Below are 25,127 nucleotides of genomic sequence, written 5' to 3' on the forward strand. Positions count from 1 at the left end.
CGTTGAGGACGACGAACGAACTTTTAATTGACGAAAAAACGACCGAAGTAAAGTTAGTTCTAAAAAGTGTGTAACGATCACATCGTTAGAACGAACGTTACACCACGTAAAAGCACTTAATGCGCCTACGCATAAAATTGTAAAGTTCCTTGGAGAAAAAGTGAAATACGCATGTCCAGCCTGGTACGAACGATCGTTTCCAACGATGTACCACTTTTGCTAACGATCGTCGGTGGTAAAAATCCGCCAAGACAGAACTTTGTTTTGTAGCGATTTGCCTCGTTCGTCTTAATAGTCGTTGGTTCGTTTTTTGTAACGATCGTCGTTGGTAAAGATCGGGGAACGATCGTTACAAACGACTATAGTCGCATGTGTGTACGCACCTATACTCTATTGCTGCAACCTATCATGTCAAGTCTGCAATTGGGACTGTTTTTGATCTAATTGGTTGCCAATAGGGCTGCTGGAGTCTGAGTTTTGAATCTTCACTACTAGTGTATTTTTGGAGGTTGATCCTTATGGTTGAACCTTTTGAGCTGGCAAGTAATTTATAACCACATTGATGTGTGGCATCTGTATTATACGAGAGACTCTGCTCCATGGGTTTTAATGTATTAATCTTTGTCAGTGGGTGGGTTCATATTGGCTGTTTGACATCCATTTTTTTTTTTAGATTTAGAGTTTTGTATAATAAAGTGAATCTTTTTGCACCAATTAATACTCTTTTGAAAAGTTATTGGTCCAACTCTGATTTGCACCCAAACTTTTATGACATCATTAAACACCTGACTGAGCACTTTCAGATCTTTCAGTATGCCAGATCAATTGTTTCAATCGATTTTACCCAAAAGGTAGAACATTTTCTGTGTTTGGGGAGATCTCCAACTACTTATAGGGAGTCTGCGAAGGAAGTGTGGACATTTTTCCCGAAGAGGTAAAAATACAAAAAAATAAAAAAAAAGGTAAAAATCTTGCCAGAGGCTCTCTGTAACTATCCAATTAACCAGACAAAGGCAATCAAAATGTAAGAAAATGACAGGAATCTAGGCTATGTTACCAGAATGACTTATCTTACAAAATGAAAACCTAGCAATCAATACCAGATGTCATTTGAACATAGTAATTCATAATTCAGCAGGACCATCAGTACCAGAAGACAACATATCCATTACCTATCTGTGTGCTTGTACAATGATAACTCTTGCAGATCTTATATGTCTACATTTGAGGTGTGCGTGTGCGTGCAAGTTATAGTTTTTTCCCATTCTTTAAAAGCATCACAAAAACTAAGTGAATCCTTCACTGCTACAGCGCCAGTATCTGGGAGAATATATCAAGGTGCAATCACCACATGAAGAAAAAACAATGACTATAAACAATCCTGACAAGCTGAAACATCGCTGTGTAAAAATTAAGCTGTAGACAAAAAAAAAAAAAAAAAAAGTCTATTTAAAACATGACAGCTTTCTACACAGATTAGTGAATGCTGAATGTCAAAATAAGCCAACAGACACTGTTTATAAATAAGGACAATTTGCAATTCAAATTTCTTGAGGCACAGTATACACATATGTCAACCGATAGAAACGTGCACATTCAATGCAAATCGGAAACTACAGTATGCAAACCAATAGCTTTTAATGATTTGTAATGGTTAGCTTGATTAAAAATAAAAACTCAATGGTTAGCAGTCACTTAAGGTGCGTACACACGCACTACAAAAGGAAACAATAGGTCCGCCAGACCCTCCCGCTGGGCGGTCTTTAGCAGACAGTATGCGCGTGTACGCGCTGTCGGCAGACTGATAAGGCTGTTACTGAACGATCCGCTGCCATATTTATTCCCTTTAGTCATAGACTAAAATTAGTCCTTGGTAAGAGTACTTGTAAAATGTACAGAACGGAACAAAGAACATTATCAGGCCCTAGGCAATGTAAGTGTGGGTACATGCAAGAGTGATGTGCAGGTATTCTGCAGGGGAATAAGGAGATTCTTCCTCTAGATCCTCTGTGAGGAGTGCATATGTAGTGCACTGTGTAACAAAGTAAACCTGAGACAGATGAAATTAAAGTTTTATACATACCTGGGGCTTCCTCCAGCCCCCTTCAGGCTAATCAGTCCCTAGCTGGCCTCCACCACCACCTGGATCTTCTGCTATGAGTCCAGGTACTTGAGCCAGTTTGACGTAGTGTGCATGCACATACTTCGCCGCCGGCAGCGTACTACACCTGCGCAGGTTTTATTGTTACACACATACGTACTACACTATTGCGCAGGTGGCTGTAGGAGCGGCACGTGGCTGGAGTGCGCTGACTGACTGAATTACCGGGACTCATAGCAGAAGATGCAGGTCTTGGAGGTGAACAGCGAGGGACTGATTGGCCTGAAGGGGGCTGGAAGAAGCCCCAGGTATGTATAAAAAAAAATATATATATATTTTCATCCGTCTCAGGTACCCTTTAATTCGTAGTCACCAAACCAAATTTTAACAACATATCAAATTATTTGATTTCATGAGCAAAGAGTGCATATATTTGCATAAATCATTTTCCATCTCACTGACCATCTCTATTAGTGACACGGCTACACATCAGGCTTTCTTCTTACAGCATAGATGTTAATTAGTATATATAAGAGATTCCTGTGTACACATATATACTGTACAGTCACAATCAGATATGTATATCTGATTTTAAAAATACGGTGACTGCTTTATTGAAGCAGCACAAGTTAACCATTTTTGATTGGTTTATTTCATTTTTGTGGACTAAGCACAGCTATTACTGTATGTCTAAATTATTTATGATGACTATTATCTGAGAAATAGAAATTTATCATGTTTTCTATTTTAGTTATACTTTAAATTCATTAGGAGTCAGAGTATTTTTTCCCCGACTGAGCACCCAAAATTAACCTGACTCAGACTCCACAGCCCTGGTTTATCCCCTCAGATAATTTAAATATATATAAATATATCTCTCTGTTTACCTGCCGTATGCATCACCATTCTGTTAGTCTGATGGGTAAATGGGAAGGTGTGATCCCAAAGCCAAAGTGTTGGCTATGAATGATCGCCGGCATCAAACGAGATGCCTGTGGTCATTCATAAAAGGAAAGTTAAAACACAGACTACTTACGGTGTATTGCTCACAGCACAAATTTATTTTTTGCAGCTTCCGGGATGCGGTTGATAGGCGAGTGGTTAGGGAGGGGACCAAGTGGTGGTTGTCCCTGCTAACATAAACCGAAGCCTTCCACCTGAATGCTGCTAAATTTATGCAACTTCTGCTAGATTTGATACGGCAGACAAAGGGTGTATACCACTACACCTGATTGACTGACAGGCTGCTTGCTGATCAGATAAAGGTAGGAATGTGCGTTTTTCCTATTTTACTGTACAGTACACAGGATACAGTGTTGGGACATCCAGCAGACAAAAAGTTAAAATGAATACCCCAACATTAACCCCTTCTAACACCGCTCCGGTCCACATGGCGGTGATTGACAGCGCAACTTGCGCAGGCGCAGTACAGGCCGACCCGGAGGTCGGCCTGACGTAATCGCCGGGGACCAGGACGGAGCTGCGGCGAACGGCTGCGGCGAGGGACATGCTGGGAGCTTGGGGCTGGAGAAAGCCCCGGGTAAGTAGTGCTTATTTTGTTAAATTTGCCTGATAACTCCTTTAAGTGATCGGCTTGTGATGATGAAATCATCACACGTCGATCATTAGAGCAAACTGCGCGGATGTGAAGGTGGTCTGCAATCTCCGCGGGCACAGTGGACAGGTAAGCCAGCTGCCGCTAAACACCCGTGGAGGAGGGGGGGGGGGGACATAAGGGAGGGGAGTGGAGGCACATTGGGGGAAGTCTGACACACTGCGCAAACGCGGTGGCACAAAAGGACACATGGGGCAGACATGGGGGACACAGGAGGAAACATGGGGTACCATTTGGAGGAGAACATGTGCAAAACACTCATGGAACATGGACACATCAGGTTTAGTATATATATTTTTTTCCTGGTTTTCGCCCTCGAAAACCAGGTGCATTTTTTATTCCGCCATCTAATACGGCGTAAAATACGGTAGATCATTTTGATGTGAGAAGTAGGAATATTATATTATAAGGTATTAGCATGGATGGAAAGCGCAGAATATGTGAAAATTGCTGTGGTTTTTTATAGGGGAAATAACCTGTGGTAAGGAAGTAGTTAAGGTCTAGACCAGGCATGGGCAAACTTGGCCCTCCAGCTGTTAAGGAACTACAAGTCCCACAATGCATTTGCCTTTATGAGTCATGACTGTGGCTGTAAGACTCCTGCAATGCATTGTGGGACTTGTAGTGCCTTAAAAGCTGAAGGGCCAAGTTTGCCCATGCCTGGTCTAGACCTAGATTTAAAACCAGGGCTGTGGAGTCGGTCCAAAAATCCACTGACTCCGACTCCTCAGTTTAGGATTCCACCGACTCCGACTCCTCGACTCCGACTCCTCCAATTTGCATATTACAATTTTGTTGATTAAAAGTATGTAACGTGAAATTCGTCTCTTAACTGCCAACGCTTAGGAATTTTACAAGACAACTGAAGTGAGAAGGATATGTAGACTACTATATTTATTCCCTTTAGACTAAAACTAGTCCTTGGTAAGAGTACTTGTAAAAGGTACAAACCGGAACAAAGAACATCTATCAGGCCCTAGGCAATGTAAGTGTGGGTACATGTAAGAGTGATGTGCGGGTGCTCTGCAGGGGAATGAGGAGATTCTTCCTCTATTACACATTCTTCATGCACAATCTGAACAAGGTTTATGGGTGACAGACAACACCTCTGTGTTCAATGTGCACAGCATTCTCAGTGGATTCCCTGCAGCTCTGTGGGGAGTGCATATGTAGAGTATAGTACTACTGTGTAACAAAGTAAACCTGAGACAGATGAAATTAAAGTTTTATACATACCTGGGGCTTCCTCCAGCCGCCTTCAGGATAATCAGTCCCTCGTTGTCCTCCTCCACCACCTGGATCTTCTGCTATGAGTCCAGGTACTTGAGCCAGTCAGGCATAGTGCGCATGCACACACTCTGCCGCCAGGAGCATACTACACCTGTGCAGCACTATTGCGCAGGTGCAGAATGTTCCTGGCTGTGAGAGCGGCATGCGGCCGGACAGCGCTGACTGGCTGAATTACCAGGACTCATAGCAGAAGATCCGGGTGGTGGAGGACAGCGAGGGACTGATTAGCCTGAAGGGGGCTGGAGGAAGCCCCAGGTATGTATAAAACTTTACTTTTCATCCGTCTCAGGTACCCTTTAATTTGTAGTCACCAAACCAAATTTTAACAACATATCAAATTATTTGATTTCATCAGCAAAGGGAGTGCGTACATTTGCATAAATCAGCATCAGTGCAGAATTATTTCCATCTCATTGACCATCTCTATTTGTGACACAGCTACACATCAGGCTTTATTCTTACAGCATAGATCAGTGTTCTCCCCAGAGCTTATTAGCAGGGCGCGCCGCCCGGGTAAGATTGGCAGCCGCCCAGGTAAAATTCAGCCACCCGTACACCAGAGACCCGATTCCGCCGTTTTATTACATGCATGCGGTTAGGTCCCGGGTAGCTGAAGGCTCTCTTTCCTTCCTTCTCTTCAATCAGCCAGTCAGCATGTTTACTCCTTGGTGCCTCCCCCCAGCCAGTAACAACAGAGAGGAAGCGTGTGCTCCCCGCCCCTCACAAGTCCGTCTAGCCAGCAGTAGCAGCTGTCGTCACACCAGGGAGGAGAGATCATTCTTGCTCCTCACACAGAACGCACTGGCAGAGTGCAGGGCAGCGTGACGTTACACAGTGACAGCTAAGTCACTCCAGCACCCTGTACTGCAGAGGACCTCTAATTAACTCTTTCAACTTCACAAGACATCCAGGTAATTAGCTTCCAGCAAAAGAAAAACAAACAAGTAGCACACGGACTACAGTATACCACTTCTGAGTAATTTAAAGAGAGGTCACTAAAGGAATGTGGCACCTTAATGGGGAGAAGTGTGTATCCATGCAAAGTCATGAATGTCAAAAAAGTGCCAACTTATCACTGTTCAATAAAAGTGACAGTCTCATAATAATACCTTAAAGGACATTTGCACTGGGGGGAAGAGATTAGATCTACTTAGCTAGGGCTTCTTCCAGCCCCTAGCAGTCTTATCTGGTCCCTTTCTGTGGTTTTGCTGCCCTTCAGGCTGCTGCTGTCCCCTCCAAATGATCCCCAACTACAGCTGGTTGCATGCAAAGCCTCATCTGTGCACCTCTGTCGCTCATGCTCCTGTAGTCTGGAGAATTCTGCGTTTGTGTAGTTAATAGCGATAACATGCAATTCGCAGTGCTCATTTCCCACTATTATACTTTTTTTTTTTTTCCCGAACTGCAATCATCGGGCGATTGTGCTCTGTTTCCGGCAGCTATACAGCACAGTCACAGGTAGTGGAAATTGTAGGTTGCGTTATCAGCGCAATTGCAATCACGTTTCCTGGTGGAAAAGGGCGCTTACTTCTCCACCCGGCTACCTTTTCATGCCACCCGGCTGAAAAAAATTTCTGGGGAGAACACTGTAGATGTTATTTAGTATATATAAGAGATTCCTGTGTACACATCATATATACAGTCACAATCAGATATATATATCTGACCTTAAAAATACGGGGACTTGTGAAGTGAAGCAGCACAAGTTACTAATTTTGATTGGTTTATTTCATTTTTGTGGACTAAGCACAGCTATTACTGTATATATACATTATTTTTAATGACTATTATCTGAGAAATAGAACATTTTATCATATTTTCTATTTTAATTACAATTACAAATTCATTAGGAGTCGGAGTCGGTGCATTTTTCCCCGACTCCGACTCCAGGCACCCAAAATTACCCGACTCCACGACTCCAACTCCAACTTCACAGCCCTGTTTAAAACACTTATTTGTTGTCCAAGGCAAAAGAAAAGTCTGCATTAATCAACATGGAGATATTAAAGTAATCTTGTAGTGAGAGGAATGTAAAGGCTGCCTTTTTTCCTTTTAAACTATGCCATTTTCCAGGCTGTCCTGCAAAGCCTGTGTCTAAGGCTAAGTTCACACTGACACGTTGCGGTACATTGCGTTGGACAATAACTTATATTGTAATGGTACATTCACATTGGCACGTAAAGCAAACCAGTGAGGTCTGCTAAGGCCACATAGATACTTATTTCAGGAGAGGGTAGCCTCTAAATCCTATAAAAAAAAAGGCTTCCCCCATTCTCGTCCATCAGCCCGTTCCAGCACTGGAAAACCCTGAAGTGTGGCCTCCCTGTGCATGTGCACCATCGTGCTTGGGCTTCGGTGGAAATAGAAGAGCCTTACTGGGTCCGTACTACTGTGAAGGTAGCTCGAGTCTGTGCAAACTGCTACTGCATGGACTCGATCCAGATCGGCTTTTTCCAGAGAATGCGGAGCAGGGTGGTGTCAGTGAGCGCGCAGGAGCCTTCAACAAGCTCTTTTTCAGCCGTCCCAGCTCTGGGATTGGGCTGCTGAGGAAGACGAGGGAAGCATCTTTAGGATCCAGAGGCTTCCCCATCCCGAAATAAGTTTTCACTTTTTGTCACTTCACGGCCCCTTTAAGCAGTACGGTGGAATCAGTCTAAACTTGAAGCATGCTGTGAGTTACCAGACAACATGTGCGTTTACAGTTGTGGTGAAGCACTGTATGTTTCACTGTGTCACATGGCTCACAATGCGACTTTACCCCTGCATTGCGATCCTGGTTTTTACAGGGTACGCAACACCCTATTGTGAGCTTCGCCTAATACTTTTAGTCACCGACCCACAATGAGCATAAACATCAGGTGATAAAAGTCTGGCCAAACTGCCTGCATGTTTCTTTCAGGTGTGCGATTCAGAAACTACTGCAGCCAGAAGGATCACCTTGACTGGCAGGCAACTGACTTTTTTTTAAAGAAAATAAATATGGCAGTCTCCATATCCCCCTCACTAGAGGATCCTCTTACAAGACTGTGCAATAGGCAAATGGATCTAACAACAATAGAAGACTTTACACGAGCATCATCCCTTATCTGGAACTCTCTTCCACAGCCTGTATGTCATGCTCCAAACCTGGATTTCTTCAAACGCACTCTTAAAACACACCTTTTCAGACAAGCCTATAACATTCTATAGCCCTTATTTACTTATCTGACAATGTAATCAGAGGCAAAAGGTCACTGCCTCCTCCATCCTCCACCCCCTTACCTAGTGTGTCCCCCACTACCCATTAGATTGTAAGCTCGCAAGGGCAGGGTCCTCCTCCTAATGTTTACTGGTTTTGTCACAATATTTGTGCTGCTTGGAACTCTGCTGTACATTTTTTAGGGCTTGTTTCCACTGTTGCGACGCGATTTCGGCCGCATTCCGACGCTTGTAAAAACGCATGCGGATGTGTTTCCACATGCGTTTTTACCCGCGATTTCGCCTGCGATTTCGCATGGCAGGGTGCCATGCGAAATTAACCATGACACTGCCAGGGCTAAATAAAATTGAAAAAGGTGCGAAATCGCACGCGAAATCGCGGGTAAAAACGCATGTAACAAACGCATGCGTTTTTACTATTAAATACATTAGCGGCGATTCGCACGGATTCCCGACGCAGGCGAAATCGTTGGCTCTTTTGTGCGTTTTTTTCACGCTGAAAAAAACGCACCTCAACAACGCTACAGTGGAAACAGGCCCATCCACTTGTATTACATGTGCGGATCTGCATGCGTTGGACGCATGCAGATTCGCGATAGTGGAAACGAGCCCTTAGTGTATCTATGTTCCCCTTGTCTTATTGTGCTTTGTAAAGCGCTGCGGAATATGTTGGCGCTATATTAATAAAAAATAATAATAATAATAATAATAATAATAAAAGGGGTTGAATACGAAGTAAGAAAAAAAAACCTCAAAGAAGGTCACAGCACAGCCTCTTATCAAGGTCATGTTTTGCTCATATTAGTGTGTGCACCGCAGGGAATAAACCCATGTGATCAGCTAAAGACTGCATCCAAGGAAATTGTCAGGGTACTTTATGGATAATGCCTTAGAACAGGAGCAGGATAAAATTCGAACACATTTCATGTGTTAGAAATACGCTCAGGCCCCGTTCACACTGCACGCGTTTCCAGCCGCGTTTTGGAAACGCCTGCAGGTGGCCGACACGCACGACATCAGACATTGCATAGAGTGCAATGTCTGATGTTCACACTGCATGCGTTCCGGACCTGTGCGGTCCGGGAACGCATGCTGCGCGCATTTGTTGTAAAAACGCGTGGCTGTCCCATTCACTTTTCAGTGATGGGATCAGCCACGCAACGCACACAAACGCGTATGGCGTGCATTCGCATGCGTTGCGTTCCGAAAGCATGGCCATCCGCGTTTGATGTGAACGGGGCCTTACTCATTGAAAATTGGCTCAGAAATCTGGGAGATGACCATACACTGGCAGTCTTCATTAATCAAGCCATTTATTTACAGTAATGTAAGAGTGCTATTTGTGAGAATCTCAGATCTCTCCTTGAGCAATATAAGAATAACTTATGGATTCAAATCATATTGAACTGGACAGCTATAAAATGCCAAAGAGCAATAACAAACAAGGGCTAAACTACTCATTCCATTCAATATTGCCACACTCTGCAGCTGAGCGTCAATAAAAACTGCAATGAGTACTCTAACCACCTGATGGGGGGGGGGGGGGGAGAAAGAGATTGGAGAGGACAGAGCATGGCCCCTTCTTCCAACTGGATTTAGTCAAAGCTTGGAGGGGCACAGAAGAGATCCCAGTTATGGCCACTGTGTTTTTAAATTAGTTTATGTGCAGGTTTTACACTTGATTTTTGCATTGTGGTGTGGTGGTCCTGCACATCCCCCCACAACACAAAAATTGACAAGCATAGGACATGTGGCAGAGTGTGCCAACAGGGTCATATGCATAGCGCCGCCCGCATTTAGTGACTTCCTGCCCAGCAGGCAGTACATCACAGAACGGGGGCAGCGCTATGTATATCCTCTGTGTAAGGGTGCATGCACATGGAGGCCTTCCTGGTGTTTTTCTGCCTTGCTTCAAAAGCCAGGAAAACATCTGCAAAAAGTGTCCTATATGTTGGAGGTAGATTTTTCTGGCAATTTACACTAGCCAGAAAAACCCCTGCATGAATTGGCCTAAAGATGGCACTCACTTAGCTTGAGCAGTGCTTGATGATCTCACTCCTATATTTGTTCTGCAGTTTCTATTGAAGTACAACACCCACAATAATCATTCTAGCAGACTATGTATGGTAATCTCTAGGCCTCGTAACAGTAGATTAAATGACCATTCTGCAAATGCATTATTTAGATAAGGCAACAGTGAAACTTCACATAAAGTACTATTTTAGTGATCTGTATACCCCTTAATCCAAAAAATTCATAATCCCAAGAAACTTTAACCATCAGTCTTGGCTGTCACAAGAAAGAAAAAAGTTGTGAAAGTATACCCAAGGTGAACTTTTTGAAAAATCGAGGCTCCAGACATGTATGGGCACGAGTCCTCATGCCTATCACTCCTCCCGTTCACTTCCGCCCCCTCTGTTCTGCTGTAATAACCCCCGTAAAGTCACCACCAGGTCACGCACTACTGTGCAAGTGCTGTTCCGGCAGCGGGTGTCGTAATTGCGCTCCAGTGGCTGAGAGTGCTCTGCACATGCGCACTATGGAATTGTGAGATCAAGGACATCAGCCGCCAAGCCAGCACAGTACAGCACAACCTAGCAGCAACTTACGGGAGGCATAACAGAATGGAGGAGGACAGATGTGAATGGGGGAGCGGTGGGCATGAGGACTGGTGCCTATACATGCCCAGAGCCTCGAATTAAAAAAAAAAGTTTGCCTCAGGTATCCTGTAATCATTTCAGCAGCATGAACGTGCACTTCACATCCGCAGCTGGTGCTGCTGTAGCCGCAGGGACGCGAAGCTCATGTCCGTGCAGTCTGCAGGGCTGCGCGTGCAAATGGTCAGGCCGGACCCCCACAATCTCGATCGTCCCAGAAGCGGGGGGGGGGGGGGGTGATTGGTGTCAGGGGACAGAAGTACCGAGGCAATCCGTGCAGGTCTGCCGAGAATGATGCCTCACGCTCGTTCAATTCCGCCGCTCCCACCGCCGATCATTAGATTAATGAATGGGAGCAGGAATGAAAGTTCCCATTCATTAATCTCCCCTCTAGGTCCACGTGATCACAGGCATCAATGAAATGCCTGCCCCACTTCCGAAGTTACACATTACTTCCTTGTTAGCTTACTTATTGTACGTGAATAGGAAATAATGTGTAAGGACATCTTGTGGCCAAATAGTAAGATTACATCTATAGACTTTTGGGAATACTTTTTTTTTTTAAATGCATGTCAAGAGGGTATTTTATTAAATTATGGGCTTGTGATTAGTGATAGATGTAAAACTAAAAACGAAATGCACCTTTATTTCCAAATAAAATATGTTCACCATACATTGTAATAGGGCTATAGGGATATAATTTAAACATTGCAAAAACCAGAACAAACGGGCAAATAAAATGTGTGGATTTTAATTATGGAAGCATGTATTATTTTAAAACTAATGGTCAAAAAATGAGAAATGATTTTTTTTGTTGTGATAAGTAGTGATAAAGTTATTGGGGAATGAATGGGAGAAGTGCTGAAGTGTGAAAATTCCGCTCATCTATAAGGCGAAAACAACCCGTGGGCTGAAATGGTTAAAGTACACTTGAACAGATTGATATGGAGGACAAGAGTTAATTCCTTTTAGGGCTTGTTCACACTACAAGAACTTCTAGTGATTTTGAAAAGCTCTTGCTAATGCAATGCTATGGGTGATTTTTACTAAATCACATCGCTCCAGTGTGAACACTCACATAGGATAACATTAGCAAGAGCTTTTTAAAATCACAAAGAGCTTAGAAAACCTCTTGCAGTGTGAACAAGCCCTTAGGCTGGGAGCACACATTTTCATGTGCATTTTCTGCATAGAAAATTGAGAACCAAGGTTAATCCATGGGTTTATTAAAACTTAAGCCCAATCTACACGATACGATTCTTTGTACGATTCAACTTAGAATCCGATTAAATCCGACATGTCCGATCGGACATGTCGACTGGCAAATTGAATTGAATCGAATCCCGATCGGACATGTCTGATTTAATCGTATCGTAAATAGAATCGTAATCGAATCCTACAAAGAATCGTATCGTGTAGATTGGGCTTTAAAGGCATGCGGCACTGTGTGCATTTGCCATCAATTACAATAGCTGCTGTGAAAAAAAAGTGTGCTTTTTACCCACATACAAACACATATGGTGTGCAGAAAACTGATACAGAAAAATGCACACATAAAACTGACAAGTGTGCTCCCAGCAATGCAAATTGCCTGGCTCCCCTACTGAGCCTCTGTTTCTGAAGGTTTTTAGCTGATGGGGAGTTCAGCTCAATAGAAGAGACTGTGTAGAGTATGGCTCTCATACTACATGGAAGGGGTAAAATTGGTCTGTGATCTTTCATTTTCCAAAGACTTATCTGATGTGTGTACCCACCTTAATAGTCTAAGCCAGTGATAGGCAAACTTGGCTCTTTAGCTTTAAATACAAAATGGGTCAAAACGAAACACTGGGACCAAATCACGGGCCAACCTCAATGGTCAATGGCTACCTTCCTCCCTTATGTTTCCTGGTGTCTAATGCCTCCCTTTCTCCCCTATACAGTTCCCTGGTGTTTTGTGGTCCCTCCCCATACAATTCCCTGGTGTCTAGCGGCCAGCCCCCTCCCCAACAGTTCCCTGGTGTCTGGAGGCACCCCTTCACATTTCCCTGGTGTTTAGTGGTCCTCTCTTCCCTATACAGTACCCTGGTGTCTAGTGGCAACTAGGCCTGAACGATTTTAGGAAAAAAATTGAATTGAGCGATTTCTGTCCGAAATTGTGATTTCGATTAGATTCACGATTTCCTTCAAATCAAGCTTTGCTCCCCCCCCCCCCTCTGTTCCTGTTTCTTCTCCCTCTGTCCCCCATCTTTGTGCCCCTTTGCCTCTTTATGCCTCCTCTGAGTCTCTCTCTTGACCCCTTTGTGTCGCTGTTCCCGCTCTGTGTCTCTTTGTGCCCACTCTGTGTCTGTGTGCCTCCTCTGTGCCCCCTCGGTCCCCCAAGACGCAGCAGAGTCCAGCGATGCCCGTCTATCCACTTTGCCTCCTGCAGGCTCTAATGCACGGAATACTTCCTGTATGTCATGTGACATACAGGAACCCAGAATTTTGCCAAGCACAAGAGCCGGCAGACGGCAATAGAGGACGGACAGCTTTGGACTTGTGCGGAAGGTATGTCCAGCGCTGCGGACCGCACACGCCGGGACCTTGGTGAAGTTTGAAGCCGCTTCTTTAAACTTTCCCCACATGGAAATTATGTGATCGCAATAATCACCACTTTGACGATTCCGAAATTGTGATCTTGGTGATCGCGATTTCGGTTTAAATTTGATTTATCTTTCAGGCCTAGCCGCAACCACGCTCCCCTATACAGCTCCCTAGTGTCTAGTGCTTTCCCCCTCCCATATGGCTTCCCTGGTGAACTAAGGCTTTAACTCCAATATAACCGCCCTGGTGAGCTAGAGTGGGCCAAACAGTATTCTCCCCAGAATTTTTTCCCTGCTGGGTGGTATGAAAAAGTATCCGCGTGTGACGAGATGGGGAAATACAGGGCCAGTTCTTACAAATAGGCAAACTGGGTAATTGCCCAGAGCCCCATAGCTGGCTGATGCTGGGAAGCCTCGTACCCCCCAGACGGCTACCGATGCTTGTCTGGAGTTGTACAGTGGTACAAGGCTTCACAGCATCAGTTGAAAGTGAGGGAGGATCATGGACCCAGCCACCGCTAGGAGAGGTAAATTTACAAGCTTAAGGTGCGTACACACATCTGATTTTTCCAAACAACCTGTCGTTCAGACCGGTTATTTGGACGTCAAATCGGGTGTGCATAAAACGATCGTTCAGCTGATAATGCTGGTTTTGACGGATCGTTTGGAAAAATTAGACTCGTGTATGTACCTATAAAGAGCCTGGGAAAAACACTGCCAAACATAATGCAAAGTGGGGAGGTACTTGCGGGCCAATTTGATACGTTTTTCTGACCAGATTTTGCCCACGGGCTGGAGTTTGACATGCATGCCATACCCCTGAACAAGCACACAGGTCAGGTGTTTGACAAGTCTGCCTGGATTAGGGCCAGTTTACACTAGGTGCAAATTTGTCCATATTTTTTTTAACAAAAATTAGCACACGAATGAATTCCTATGAGCCAGTTTCCATTAGATTTTAAACTCACATCCAGGAGAGAAAAAAAAAACACCACATCAGCAAGGTTACCATTTTTCGGACACCTCAGACGCATGATCAATAAGGTCAATGAGAATGCGCATCTGAATTTACATAAAAAAAATATGAAAAAAAAAAAAAACATATGCTTCTAGCAGATATGTAAATTCATAAGCTTGTTTCAGGTGTGCAATTCAAATACTACTGCAGCGAAAAAGATCAGCAGGATTGCCAGAACACTGGTATTATTTAAGAGGCAATAAATATGGCAGCCACTATATTCCCCTCAGTTCAGATCTACTTTAAAACCCTACAAGTCAATGCGAGATTTCCCAACCCAGTCCACGAGTACCACCAGTACATCCCAAACATTCATAGGTGGGGGTAATTAGTGTCCCAGCAGATCAGATTACTTTTTTTTTTTTTTATTTATGACCCGCACTTACTGGGAATTCCTCGTTCATGGGAAATAAGTGATTTATTACTTCTGAATTTCCACAAAACACGCACCACTGGTGGAAAGGGTTGCTCTAGTTGAGGACAGATTTGCCAATGTACACACGTCTGAAGTCAGCTGAGGCGCAACCGATGCCCAGCGATATTGGCAGGTGACAAAGGTGTGTACGCACCTTAAGCCAGACTGCCTTATAGGATTCTGTGCGGTTTGTCCAAATGTATTATGCAGTGCAAAACTGCCACTTCAGCTTTTGGCTTGCTATATTGCAGTGATGCACAATATCATATTAACCACTTTACCCCCAGCGGTACGAATTTCTCCGCCCCTTTTTTCCCTCCTAAAAAACCAGGGACGGAGAAATCCGTACCTTCCGCGCTACCGCCGCTGTCCGCGCTCCCGCCGCTCGTGCGCGCGCACCTGCCGCTCGTGCACGTCGCCGCCCGAAGATCAATGAACGGGAAAATCCATTCCCGTTCGTTGATCTAGCCCCCGCAATGATCTGCTGCTTCTTTCAGAAACAGCGAGATCATTGTGCGTCTCCCAGCCTCCTACTGCTTCCTGTAAGCGTCCTTCCGGACGCTTACAGGTCGCATGTAAACAAACACTCTGTGGCCATCTTGTGGCCAAATAGTAAACTACACCCTAAAAGCATTTTACATATACAAACATTACATTTACACAATAAATTAACTCATTACCTCCCACACTCCCCAATTTTTTTTTTTTTTGTAATTAAAAAAAAAAATACAATAAAAAAAAAAAAACATAAATAGTTACCTTAGGGACTGAACTTTTTAAATATTTATGTCAAGAGGGTATAACACTGTTACTTTATAAACTGCGGGCTTGTAATTAGGGATGGATGCAAAACTGAAAAAAATGCACCTTTATTTCCAAATAAAATATTGTCGCCAAACATTGTGATAGGGACATAATTTAAATGGTTTTATAACCGGGACATATGGGTTAATACATTTCATGGGTTTTAATTACAGTAGCATGCTTTATTTAAAAACTAATGGCCGAAAACTGAAAAATAATAATTTTTTCCCACATTTTTTCCTATTTCCCCATTAAAACACATTTAGAATAAAATAATTCTTGGCATAATGTCCCACCTAAAGAAAGCCTAATTGGTGGCAAAAAAAACAAGATATAGTTCATTTCATTGGGATAAGTAATAATAAAGTTATAGACGAATGAATGGAAGGAGCGCTGAAAGGTGAAAATTGCTCTGGTGGTCAGGGGGTAAAACCCCTCAGTGTTGAAGTGGTTAATACTGCTATGATAACATTGATGCTATTTTTGCAATATAGTGTTCAGTTTTGTCCTGGTGGCTACCAATTGGCTCATGTTGCTCATCTATTGTCAAACTCTAAACCATCATCACGTGACCTAGTTCAATGGGAATTCTCCTGCCCTCATTCAAATAAATGCATTACAGACTACCCAACAAACTCATGGTGAACCAAAACTCGTGTGTGTGTGTGTGTGTGTGTGTGTGTGTGTGTGTGTGTGTGTGTGTGTGTGTGTGTGTGTGTGTGTGTGTGTGTGTGTGTGTGTGTGTGTGTGTGTGTGTGTGTGTGTGTGTGTGTGTGTGTGTGTGTGTGTGTGTGTGTGTGTGTGTGTGTGTGTGTGTGTGTGTGTGTGTGTGTGTGTGTGTGTGTGTACAAATGACCAAAAAGCCCTCTTACTTGTTAAGCAAAACAAAAGTTTGCAAATAAATGCCACGAAAGAGATAGATTGAAGATGTACTATTTATATAAATACGCTATGGTGAGGTGAAATTTGTGAAAATAGACAATCTTATCGACTGCATTTTTGTGTCACACTACAGTATCCTTTCTCAAGGTACAGGGACACAGATAAGTAGTGCAACAGCTACTCAAACTTTGCACTCACTTCCAATAGGACAAAACGTTGCCTTATCTTATAATACTAAGCATGCCGGTAATTAGGGCAAGACAAATGCGGACAATTCTATCCATCTTACTCCAACCCACTTTAATAGAAAAAAAATATGTATATTGACTGTAAAATACAGGAAAATAAAGCCAAAATGTCTTATTTTACAAGACTTAAGCCCAATCTACACGATACGATTCTTTGTGCGATTCGATTACGATTCTATTTACGATCTGATTAAATCCGACATGTCCGATCGGGATTCGATTTAATTCGCCATTGTTTTGCAATGGCAAATCAAATTGAATCTAATCGAATCCCGATCGGACATGCCGGATTTAATCGGATCGTAAATAGAATCGTAATCGAATCGCACAAAGAATCGTATCGTGTAGATTGGGCTTCAGAATAGTTTATTTTCACATATGACATTTTAGCTAAATTTAATAAAATGCGTGGTTTAGGATCAGCTCTTGACCAGAGATTAGGTAACCAATTTGTCACTGACAACAATCATTAATGAATCAACACCATGTAAATGACCCACCTTCTATTAAAGTTAGAGACCACAAATGTACAGGACCTTGCACTGCAGATTAGCATATATTATTGCTATATATTAATTCTGAATGATTTTATTCAAAAATAGCTCAATTTGTATTGATCCATGTTCAGAAGTACTGTACTAGGCCAGGTTCACACTATGCAGGATGCACATCAGTGTGCTCCCAGCATATCCTGTGCAGATATACGGAGTTTGTCACAGTGTTTGTCACCTTGTTCACATTGCTTTCCATTGTGTATCTGCCGCCATTGAAGACAAGTGACAATACCAATGGAAGCCCCAGCAGCTTCCAATTGGATTGAAAAAGGCAAATAGGAACCCTCACCAGGGAGGATTTCTATTGGTCGGTTTCAATTCACTGGGTTGCTGCCAGGGTTTCAATCCATATTGAAATGCTTGTGGCAGACTCAATAAGAAGTGATGCAGAAGGTGACAAGACAGAAGATGACACAAGAAGAAGTTGATAGAAGAAGCAAACAGATACAAACAGCCTAGTGAGAATGGACACTTACCATACGTATCTGCAGCTTCTGCAATGTCTCCTATAGATAGCATAGGATCCACGTTTTTAAGTGTAGTGTGAACTTAGCCTAATAGCATTCCATGACAAAGTAGCTTGTTCACACACAAAAGATTTCAACATTTTCACTTGACATATTCCCGTTCTTAGAGAGGCTACTTTTTTAGCATTACCGTAAACTACAATGTAGCGTTTTCAAATACTGGTCAATATACGATACTAACAGTTTAGTTTTAAAGGACAACTGAAGAGAGAGGGATATGGAGGCTGCCATATTTATTTCCTTTTAAGCAATACTAGTTGCCTGCCTATCCTGCTGATCCTCTGTCCCTAATACATTTAGCCATAGACCCTGAACAAGCATGCAGCAGATTAGGTGCTTGACATTATCGTCAGATCTGACAAGATAAGGCGCATGCTTGTTTCTGGTGTTATTCAGACACTACTGCAGCAAAATAGATCAGCAGGGCTGCCAGGTTACTGATATTGTTTAAAAGAAAGTAAATATGGCAGCATCCATATTCTTCTCCCTTCAGTTGTTTTTTAAGTATTTGTAATGCTGGGAATACACAGCTCGATTTTGAGCCATTTAGATGGCTCGATTGATAACTTCCGACATGTCCGATTTCCCAATCGATTCTGCGCTCGATTTTGCATTGGGAACAATAAGAATAGATAATAAAAACAAATGGAAGCTAAGAAAATTGCCCACACAATCGAGCGCAGAAAACGATCGGGGGCGAAATTAAGCAAAATCGACCCGTGTATTTCCAGCAGAATACTCTGTCCTTTGGTAGACAAAAGGATTTATTATCAAGTTCCCAATGGTACAAATGGTCTCAACTGGTATTAATGTGCTCATCTTTTGGTTGAGGTGAGCCAGCATGAAAGTACATAGTGAACAGTTCTTTAACCACTTGCTGACCGCACCACACCGATTGGCATGAACGCGGCGGCTCCCCAATAACCGCGTAACGCTAATTGTCATGAAGTCCTGGGGGTCTATTTTGCAGGAAATCACACGCGCCTATGCACGCGCATCTCCGCTCAGTCATCAGTCTCCCAGCGGCAATCGTCTCTAGGAGATTGTTAGACGGCCGTCTATTTACACTGTATGTAAGGGGAGATCAAAAATGTACATTGTACAGCACTGCGATCTACAGCAGCGATGTACTGGGGACAGCCGTGTGACACAGCTGTCACCCTAGGAGCGATTAGCTGTCATAGGCTGATGCCTATAACAGCCGATCGATGTCATTGGCTGGTGGGGAGAGGGAGGGTGGTGAAAAAAATAAAATAGGCAAATTTAAAAAAAAAAAAAATTGCAGGAGATATCAGAGCCCACCAACAGAAAGCTCTGTTGGTGGGCAGAAAGGGGGGGGGGGAAATCACTTGTGTGCAGAGTTGTAAGGCCCTGTAGCGAGCCTTCAAACCTGCACCTACTACAACCTATCTGAAACCTAGCAATTCAAGAAGGTGCTGTTAACCCAATCACATTAACGGAAATGGAGCTAGTATGGTTGAGGTGAACCAAGGCCAATTCCTGCTTTATGGCAAAATGGCCACAACCACAGATTTGTAAAAAAAAAAAAAAAAAAAAAAAAAAAGGGACCAAGGGGGAAGCACCAACACTAAAATTGCACACCAAAGGAATCTGAGGCGTGAGGCCTATGGTAACTGCCATATTCATTTCCTTTTAAACAATGCGTTGCCTGGTGGCCATGCTGGTCAGTAGGGCCTAAATTACACACCTGAAACAGGCATGCAGCTAATCTTGTCAGATTTGTCATAGGCATCTGCTCTGCACGCTTGTTCAGGGTCTATCAGGGGTCTCAATTTACCTGGGGGCCGCAGGAGGCAAAGTCAGGACGAGGCTGGGCCGCATAAGGGAATCAATCAATCAGCACCCCCACCTCCCCCCCTTCCCTGCCCCTTGCATTGATTTTTATTTCAAAATCAAATTCACACTGAAGCTAACTATTTTGTCTATTTTACCTTATAGTTCGCTTCAGTGCTCCCATTACAAGTAATCCGCTGTGTCCCCGCCGCAAAACGAGGGCTGCAGAGCCCCCAAATCGCCCGGGGGGCAATCCGCCGGCATTTCCTGGAAGGGGCAGAGCTTTCAGCTCTGCCCCTCCTGACGTCAATTGCGGCGCATCCCCGCCTCTGCCCGCCCCTCTCACTCTTCCTTCACAGAGAGGGGCGGGCAGAGGCGGCGATGCACCGCAATTGACGTCAGGAGGCAATTGACGTCAGGAGGGGCAGAGCTTTCAGCTCTGCCCCTTCCAGGAAATGCCGGCGGATTGCCCCCCCGGGCGATTTGGGGGCTCTGCAGCCCTCGTTTAGCGGTGGGGATGCAGCGGATTACTTGGGAGCACTGAAGAGAACTATAAGGAAGCTTTTGCCGGCGCGGGCCACAAAATATTGTATTGAGGGCCGCAAATGGCCCGCGAGTTTGAGACCCCTGGTCTATATGGAGGCAGAGGATCAATAGGAAAGCAATGTGCATTATTTAAAAGGAAGAAACAGGTCAGCCTCTATATCCCTCTCACCTTGGGTTACCTTTAAGGCATGGTGCTAACTTTGGCTACCGCCTCCACTCACACAGCTTCACTACACCTTATTTGGTTGGTGGCATGGATAGGGGTTCCTGCAGGGCCCCCCCCCCCATTTCTTATAAATTAGTGGTTATGACAAGGTTGCTGCGAACAGGAAGCAGGTGAGGGTATAGGTTTACAGTTAGCTCACCTTAACCATACTAGCTCCACAGAATCTCTATGGACTTTCGCACTGGCTCACCTCAACCATACTAGCACCCATCTTTTTTGCTCAATCTTACCATTTCAATGTAATGTGAGAGACTACATAAATAGATTTGTTAAAATTGGACAAAAAAATGGGGGGGGGGGGTTGTATTAGAAGGCACCATTGCAATTAAACTAGCATACTACCTATGAAAAGAAAAAAACTAGAGCAGCTTCCACAATCAGCAGGGGTAATCAATGAAACAGATTCACAATGTATATGTGTAATTGCCTAGTAGGGAAGGATCTTTGCACTTTCCAGCACTCATTCATTCGTCACTGCACCCACATTACACAATGCCTGCCTGTCACACTGACACTCCCTATAGTCCACGCATGAAACCTCTAATGCACCTGCTGGAAAGCTCCCTTTCATGTATACACCTAGATTGAGTAACACGCAAGTGTCTCTTCCGCCTTCAGCTGTATGACCTAAGTAGGAAATGGGCTAGAAGGCCTGTGTGTATCCAATACAAGAGCGGCCAGGACTGTGTGTGTGTATAACTGCAGCACAGGCCGCCAGCGCTCAGAGGTCAAGGTGATCAGGACCGCACTCTGCCGAGGCACTGCTACCATGTCACAGGCAGGCTGTAGTCACCATGAATTGGAGAGCAGAGATGTCAGGCAGGCTGCAGGCAGGAAGAGTGACCTCCACCCCTCCCGCTCCCATCAGCTGGGGTGAGGGGACACAGAGGGTACCCCAGTGATGGGGAGGAGGATGCAGGCTGCTGCTGCACGGAGAGTTGGATGGTTAGCAGGATGCTGGGGAGCGTTGGCAGCAGGCCGTATGCAGATGAATGGGGAAGGTCGATTCATTCTACCGGGCGGCCTGGCGCTGCTGCACTGGAAGAGAGCGGGGGAGCGGGCACCTTGGCCTGTACGGGGCCTCCTGGGAACGGGCGGATAGGCGGCGAGCCGTACCTGCAGGTGCTCCTGGAAGCGGATGGGTAGGATCTGAGCCATGACGGTTGTTAGCGCTGCTGCCTCCTCTCTTTCTCACGCTCTTCTCCCCGGGTGTCACCTCCTCCCGCCGGCTTCCTCTCTATCTGTGGGCAGGTGTGTGCAATGTCCTGGCTCGGCCTCCTGTCACTGAGAGCGCGTCCTCCGGCTGTTCCTGACTGTCTCTCTCGGGCAGGAGCCGCAATGGCGGAAACGGGGGAGCTGCCTCTGCAATCCGGAACGACAGCTTCACCCTCACTCTGCGCCCCGCCCCCTCAACGCGCACGAATACCGCCTGACCTAATCCCTGACGCCCGGCGGAGGGATACTAACTTGGTCTATGTATTATTTAGCTGTACAACTCGGAGGAGGTGATTGCATTTTCTATCTGTTTAACAGCGCGCAGGTTCCGAAGTAATATGGTTAGATTGAATTAGTCGATATAGCTAATGACTTTTCGTACAGAATATGAGAAATATGTTCCCCTCCTTCCTTTTTAATTTTGCCACATCATGCGACTCGATGACGTGATGTCATTTCCGGAAGTTCTGTACCTTGGCCTTGGATTGCTGGTCACATGATACTAGATGCTGCCTGATGCTGTTGATAGTTACGGGGACAAGAGTGCTGCTACCTGATAGTCTCCGGCGCTTTTCCCCTACTGCCTGATGCTTCCTCCATCCTGCAAACTGCCTGTAGCCTCTCAGCATACAACCATCAGCATCCAGACATGTTTTTAACCTTGGTTTTAGTTTTGCCAGATTTCCGAAAACAGAAAAACAATTGTAACTTTAATTGTAAAACTCCTTGGTTAGGCATTAGCTCCTTGATAGCATATTTTCACTCCGACGTTAAAGTTGGAAGTGTACATATAACTTTGAGTGCTTAAAGAACAACTTAAGTGAAAGGTATATGGAGGCTTCCATATTTGTTTCCTTTTAAAGGAATCATCAGGCAAAAAAAGAAAAAATTACTCACCTGCGGCTTTCTCCAGCCCCTTGCAGCCGACTGTCCCTCACCGACCGCTCCGCCGCCGTCCCGGGTTCCCCGCACGGTGCAGAGGACGACCCCCGAGGTCGTCCTTACTGCACCTGCGTGAAGCGCCGCTGTCAATCATGGCCACGTTGTCCGCGGCACACAACGTAGCCGCAGGTGAGTAACTCTGATTTTTTTGCCTGATGATTCCTTTAAAGCCAGTGTTTACCATTTTAAAAATAAAAAAGTCGGATACTCACCTAAGGAGAGGGAAGGCTCGGTCCTAATGAGCCTTCCCTCTCCTCTCTCGGTGCTGCGCTGGCTCCCCTGTTCGCATCCGCCGCCGCAGGGACTTCGGAGGTCTTCGGGAGCACTCGGGCTTCCGAAGACGGGCCGTTCCATACTACGCACGCGCTAGTGCGTCATAGAGGGCGCTCGCGCATGCGTAGTATGGAGTGGCCCGTCTTCGGGAGCCCGAGTGCTCCCAAAGGCTTCCGAAAGCTCCCTTCGGCATGCGGAAGTGGCAGTATTTGACCGAACTGGTCAAATACTACCACGGGGGATCCTGCGCGGGACCGGGAGAGGAGAGGGAAGGCTCATTAGGACCGAGCCTTCCTTCTCCTTAGGTGAGTATCCGACTTTTTTATTTTTAAAATGGTAAACACTCACTTTAAACAATACCAGTGTCCTGTCAGCCCTGCCGATCTATTCGGCTGCAGCTGTGTCTGAATCACACCAGAAACAAGCATGTAGCTAATCTTGTCAGATATGACAATAATGTCAGAAACACCTGATCTGCTGTATACTTGTTCAGGGTCTAGGGCTAAAAGTATTAGAGGTAGAAGATTAGCAGGGCTACCAGGCAACTGGTATTGCTTAAAGAGACTAACAAAAAGAAGTTCCCCTGGGGGGTACTCACCTCGGGAGGGGGAAGGCTCTGGGTCCCTTCCCCCTCCCCTGTAGCTGCAGGCAATCCAGTGCTGGCTCCCCCGAAGCATCCCGCAATCCTGGTCTGACAAGGCTTGATATACAGGTCCTTCTCAAAAAAATTTGCATATTGTGATAAAGTTCATTATTTTCTGTAATGTACTGATAAACATTAGACTTTCATATATTTTAGATTCATTACATACAACTGAAGTAGTTCAAGCCTTTTGTTTTAATATTGAGGATTTTGGCATACAGCTCATGAAAACCCAAAGTTCCTATCTCAAAAAATTAGCATATTTCATCCGACCAATAAAAGAAAAGTGTTTTTAAAACCAAAAAAGTCATCAGGGACTTTGGGTCGATTGGCAGTAGGAGACTAATAGACTGGACCTAAATAAACATCCCAATTCAAAAGAAAAGAACTATAGTCAACGTCACAAGATTTGATATGGACACTAACAAGGAGTGACCCTGGGGTGGGGGAGGGAGGGGGGAGGAAGGGAGGGTATGGGAGAGGGGAGGGAAACAAACAGGGATGTTGAAGTAAAATGAGCGTTCATATTGTAAAATATGTATCATATGCCTGTAAAGTTTAAAGTTTCAAAACTAATAAAAACATTTAAAAAAAAAAAAAAGTCAACCTTCAAATAATTATGTTCAGTTATGCACTCAATACTTGGTCGGGAATCCTTTTGCAGAAATGACTGCTTCAATGCGGTGTGGCATGGAGGCAATCAGCCTGTGGCACCGCTCAGGTGTTATGGAGGCCCAGGATGCTTCGATAGCGGCCTTAAAGGGAAACTTAAGTCAACTATAAAAAATGAGATTGCTGCACCATAATTCGTGGTCTATCAAAAAATATAAAAAAACTCTCACCAGACACCTGGTCAATGCGGCCAGGGCCCTGGTCGCTAGGAATTGGAAATCTACCACTCCCCCTCAGATCAAAGATTGGCTTCGGGAGGTTAACTGGGTTTGCCTAATGGAGGATCTCACAGCGACTATGCAGGGTAGGCACGAACAGTTCTGGAAAACATGGTTCGGGTGGTTCGAGTTCAAAGAAACCCCACGTTATGAATCTCTAAAGTCTGGTATCTAGCACACATGCTGGAAAGTGAGGTATGTTCAAAATATGATTCTTGACGGCCCTGAGACAAGCCCCCTGGTGAGAAGGGATCCCTTTAAACTTATTACTTCTGCGGTGGTCTCCTCGGCCCCTCCTGGGCGCGGTCCGATGCCTTATCCCCATTTCATTTTTCCTTGATCTTTTTTCACTATCTTAGTCGTTTTGTCTTATGTTCTTGTTAGGTTTATGTTATATGTCTAAACCGCTAGTCCAATACCATAACGGTATATCTATATTGGAATTGCATAGATCCCACTTAAGCTACAAGCACAGTTGGGGATGTCTACCAGAAGGTCACATGAGTTCTCCTATACTAGTAAGCATCAGTTATGGGGTGTCCTGGTGTATGTTCCCTAAGGGCCCAGGAACGCCCAGCAATCCTAATCAGAAAGTATCTGAGAGAACGTACATATATACATGTGAGATGTTAGCGTTGCCGGGTTGTGATTTCGCACGCGACAACATTTATACTTTAGATTACGCTACCCCATTAAAATACTATTAAGTACATCCCCCATTTCCA

At 44.6% G+C, this 25,127-nt stretch overlaps 1 protein-coding gene across 2 annotated transcripts in view; it reads right to left on the reverse strand.

Annotated features, from left to right (window-relative positions):
- Positions 1-22,055, reverse strand: part of CLTC (clathrin heavy chain) — a 147,176-nt gene extending 125,121 nt beyond the window's left edge. The window contains exon 1 of one of the 2 annotated variants that reach the window (XM_068268765.1): positions 21,556-22,055. In XM_068268765.1, coding sequence (XP_068124866.1) covers positions 21,556-21,597 — 42 coding nt within the window. In that variant the 5' untranslated portion in view covers positions 21,598-22,055. The remainder of the gene's footprint in view (positions 1-21,555) is intronic. The other variant, XM_068268766.1, reaches the window with a different exon arrangement.
- Positions 22,056-25,127: the final 3,072 nt, after the last annotated feature.

The sequence above is a fragment of the Hyperolius riggenbachi genome, chromosome 2, assembly GCF_040937935.1.
Source record: "Hyperolius riggenbachi isolate aHypRig1 chromosome 2, aHypRig1.pri, whole genome shotgun sequence".
NCBI lineage: Eukaryota > Metazoa > Chordata > Amphibia > Anura > Hyperoliidae > Hyperolius > Hyperolius riggenbachi.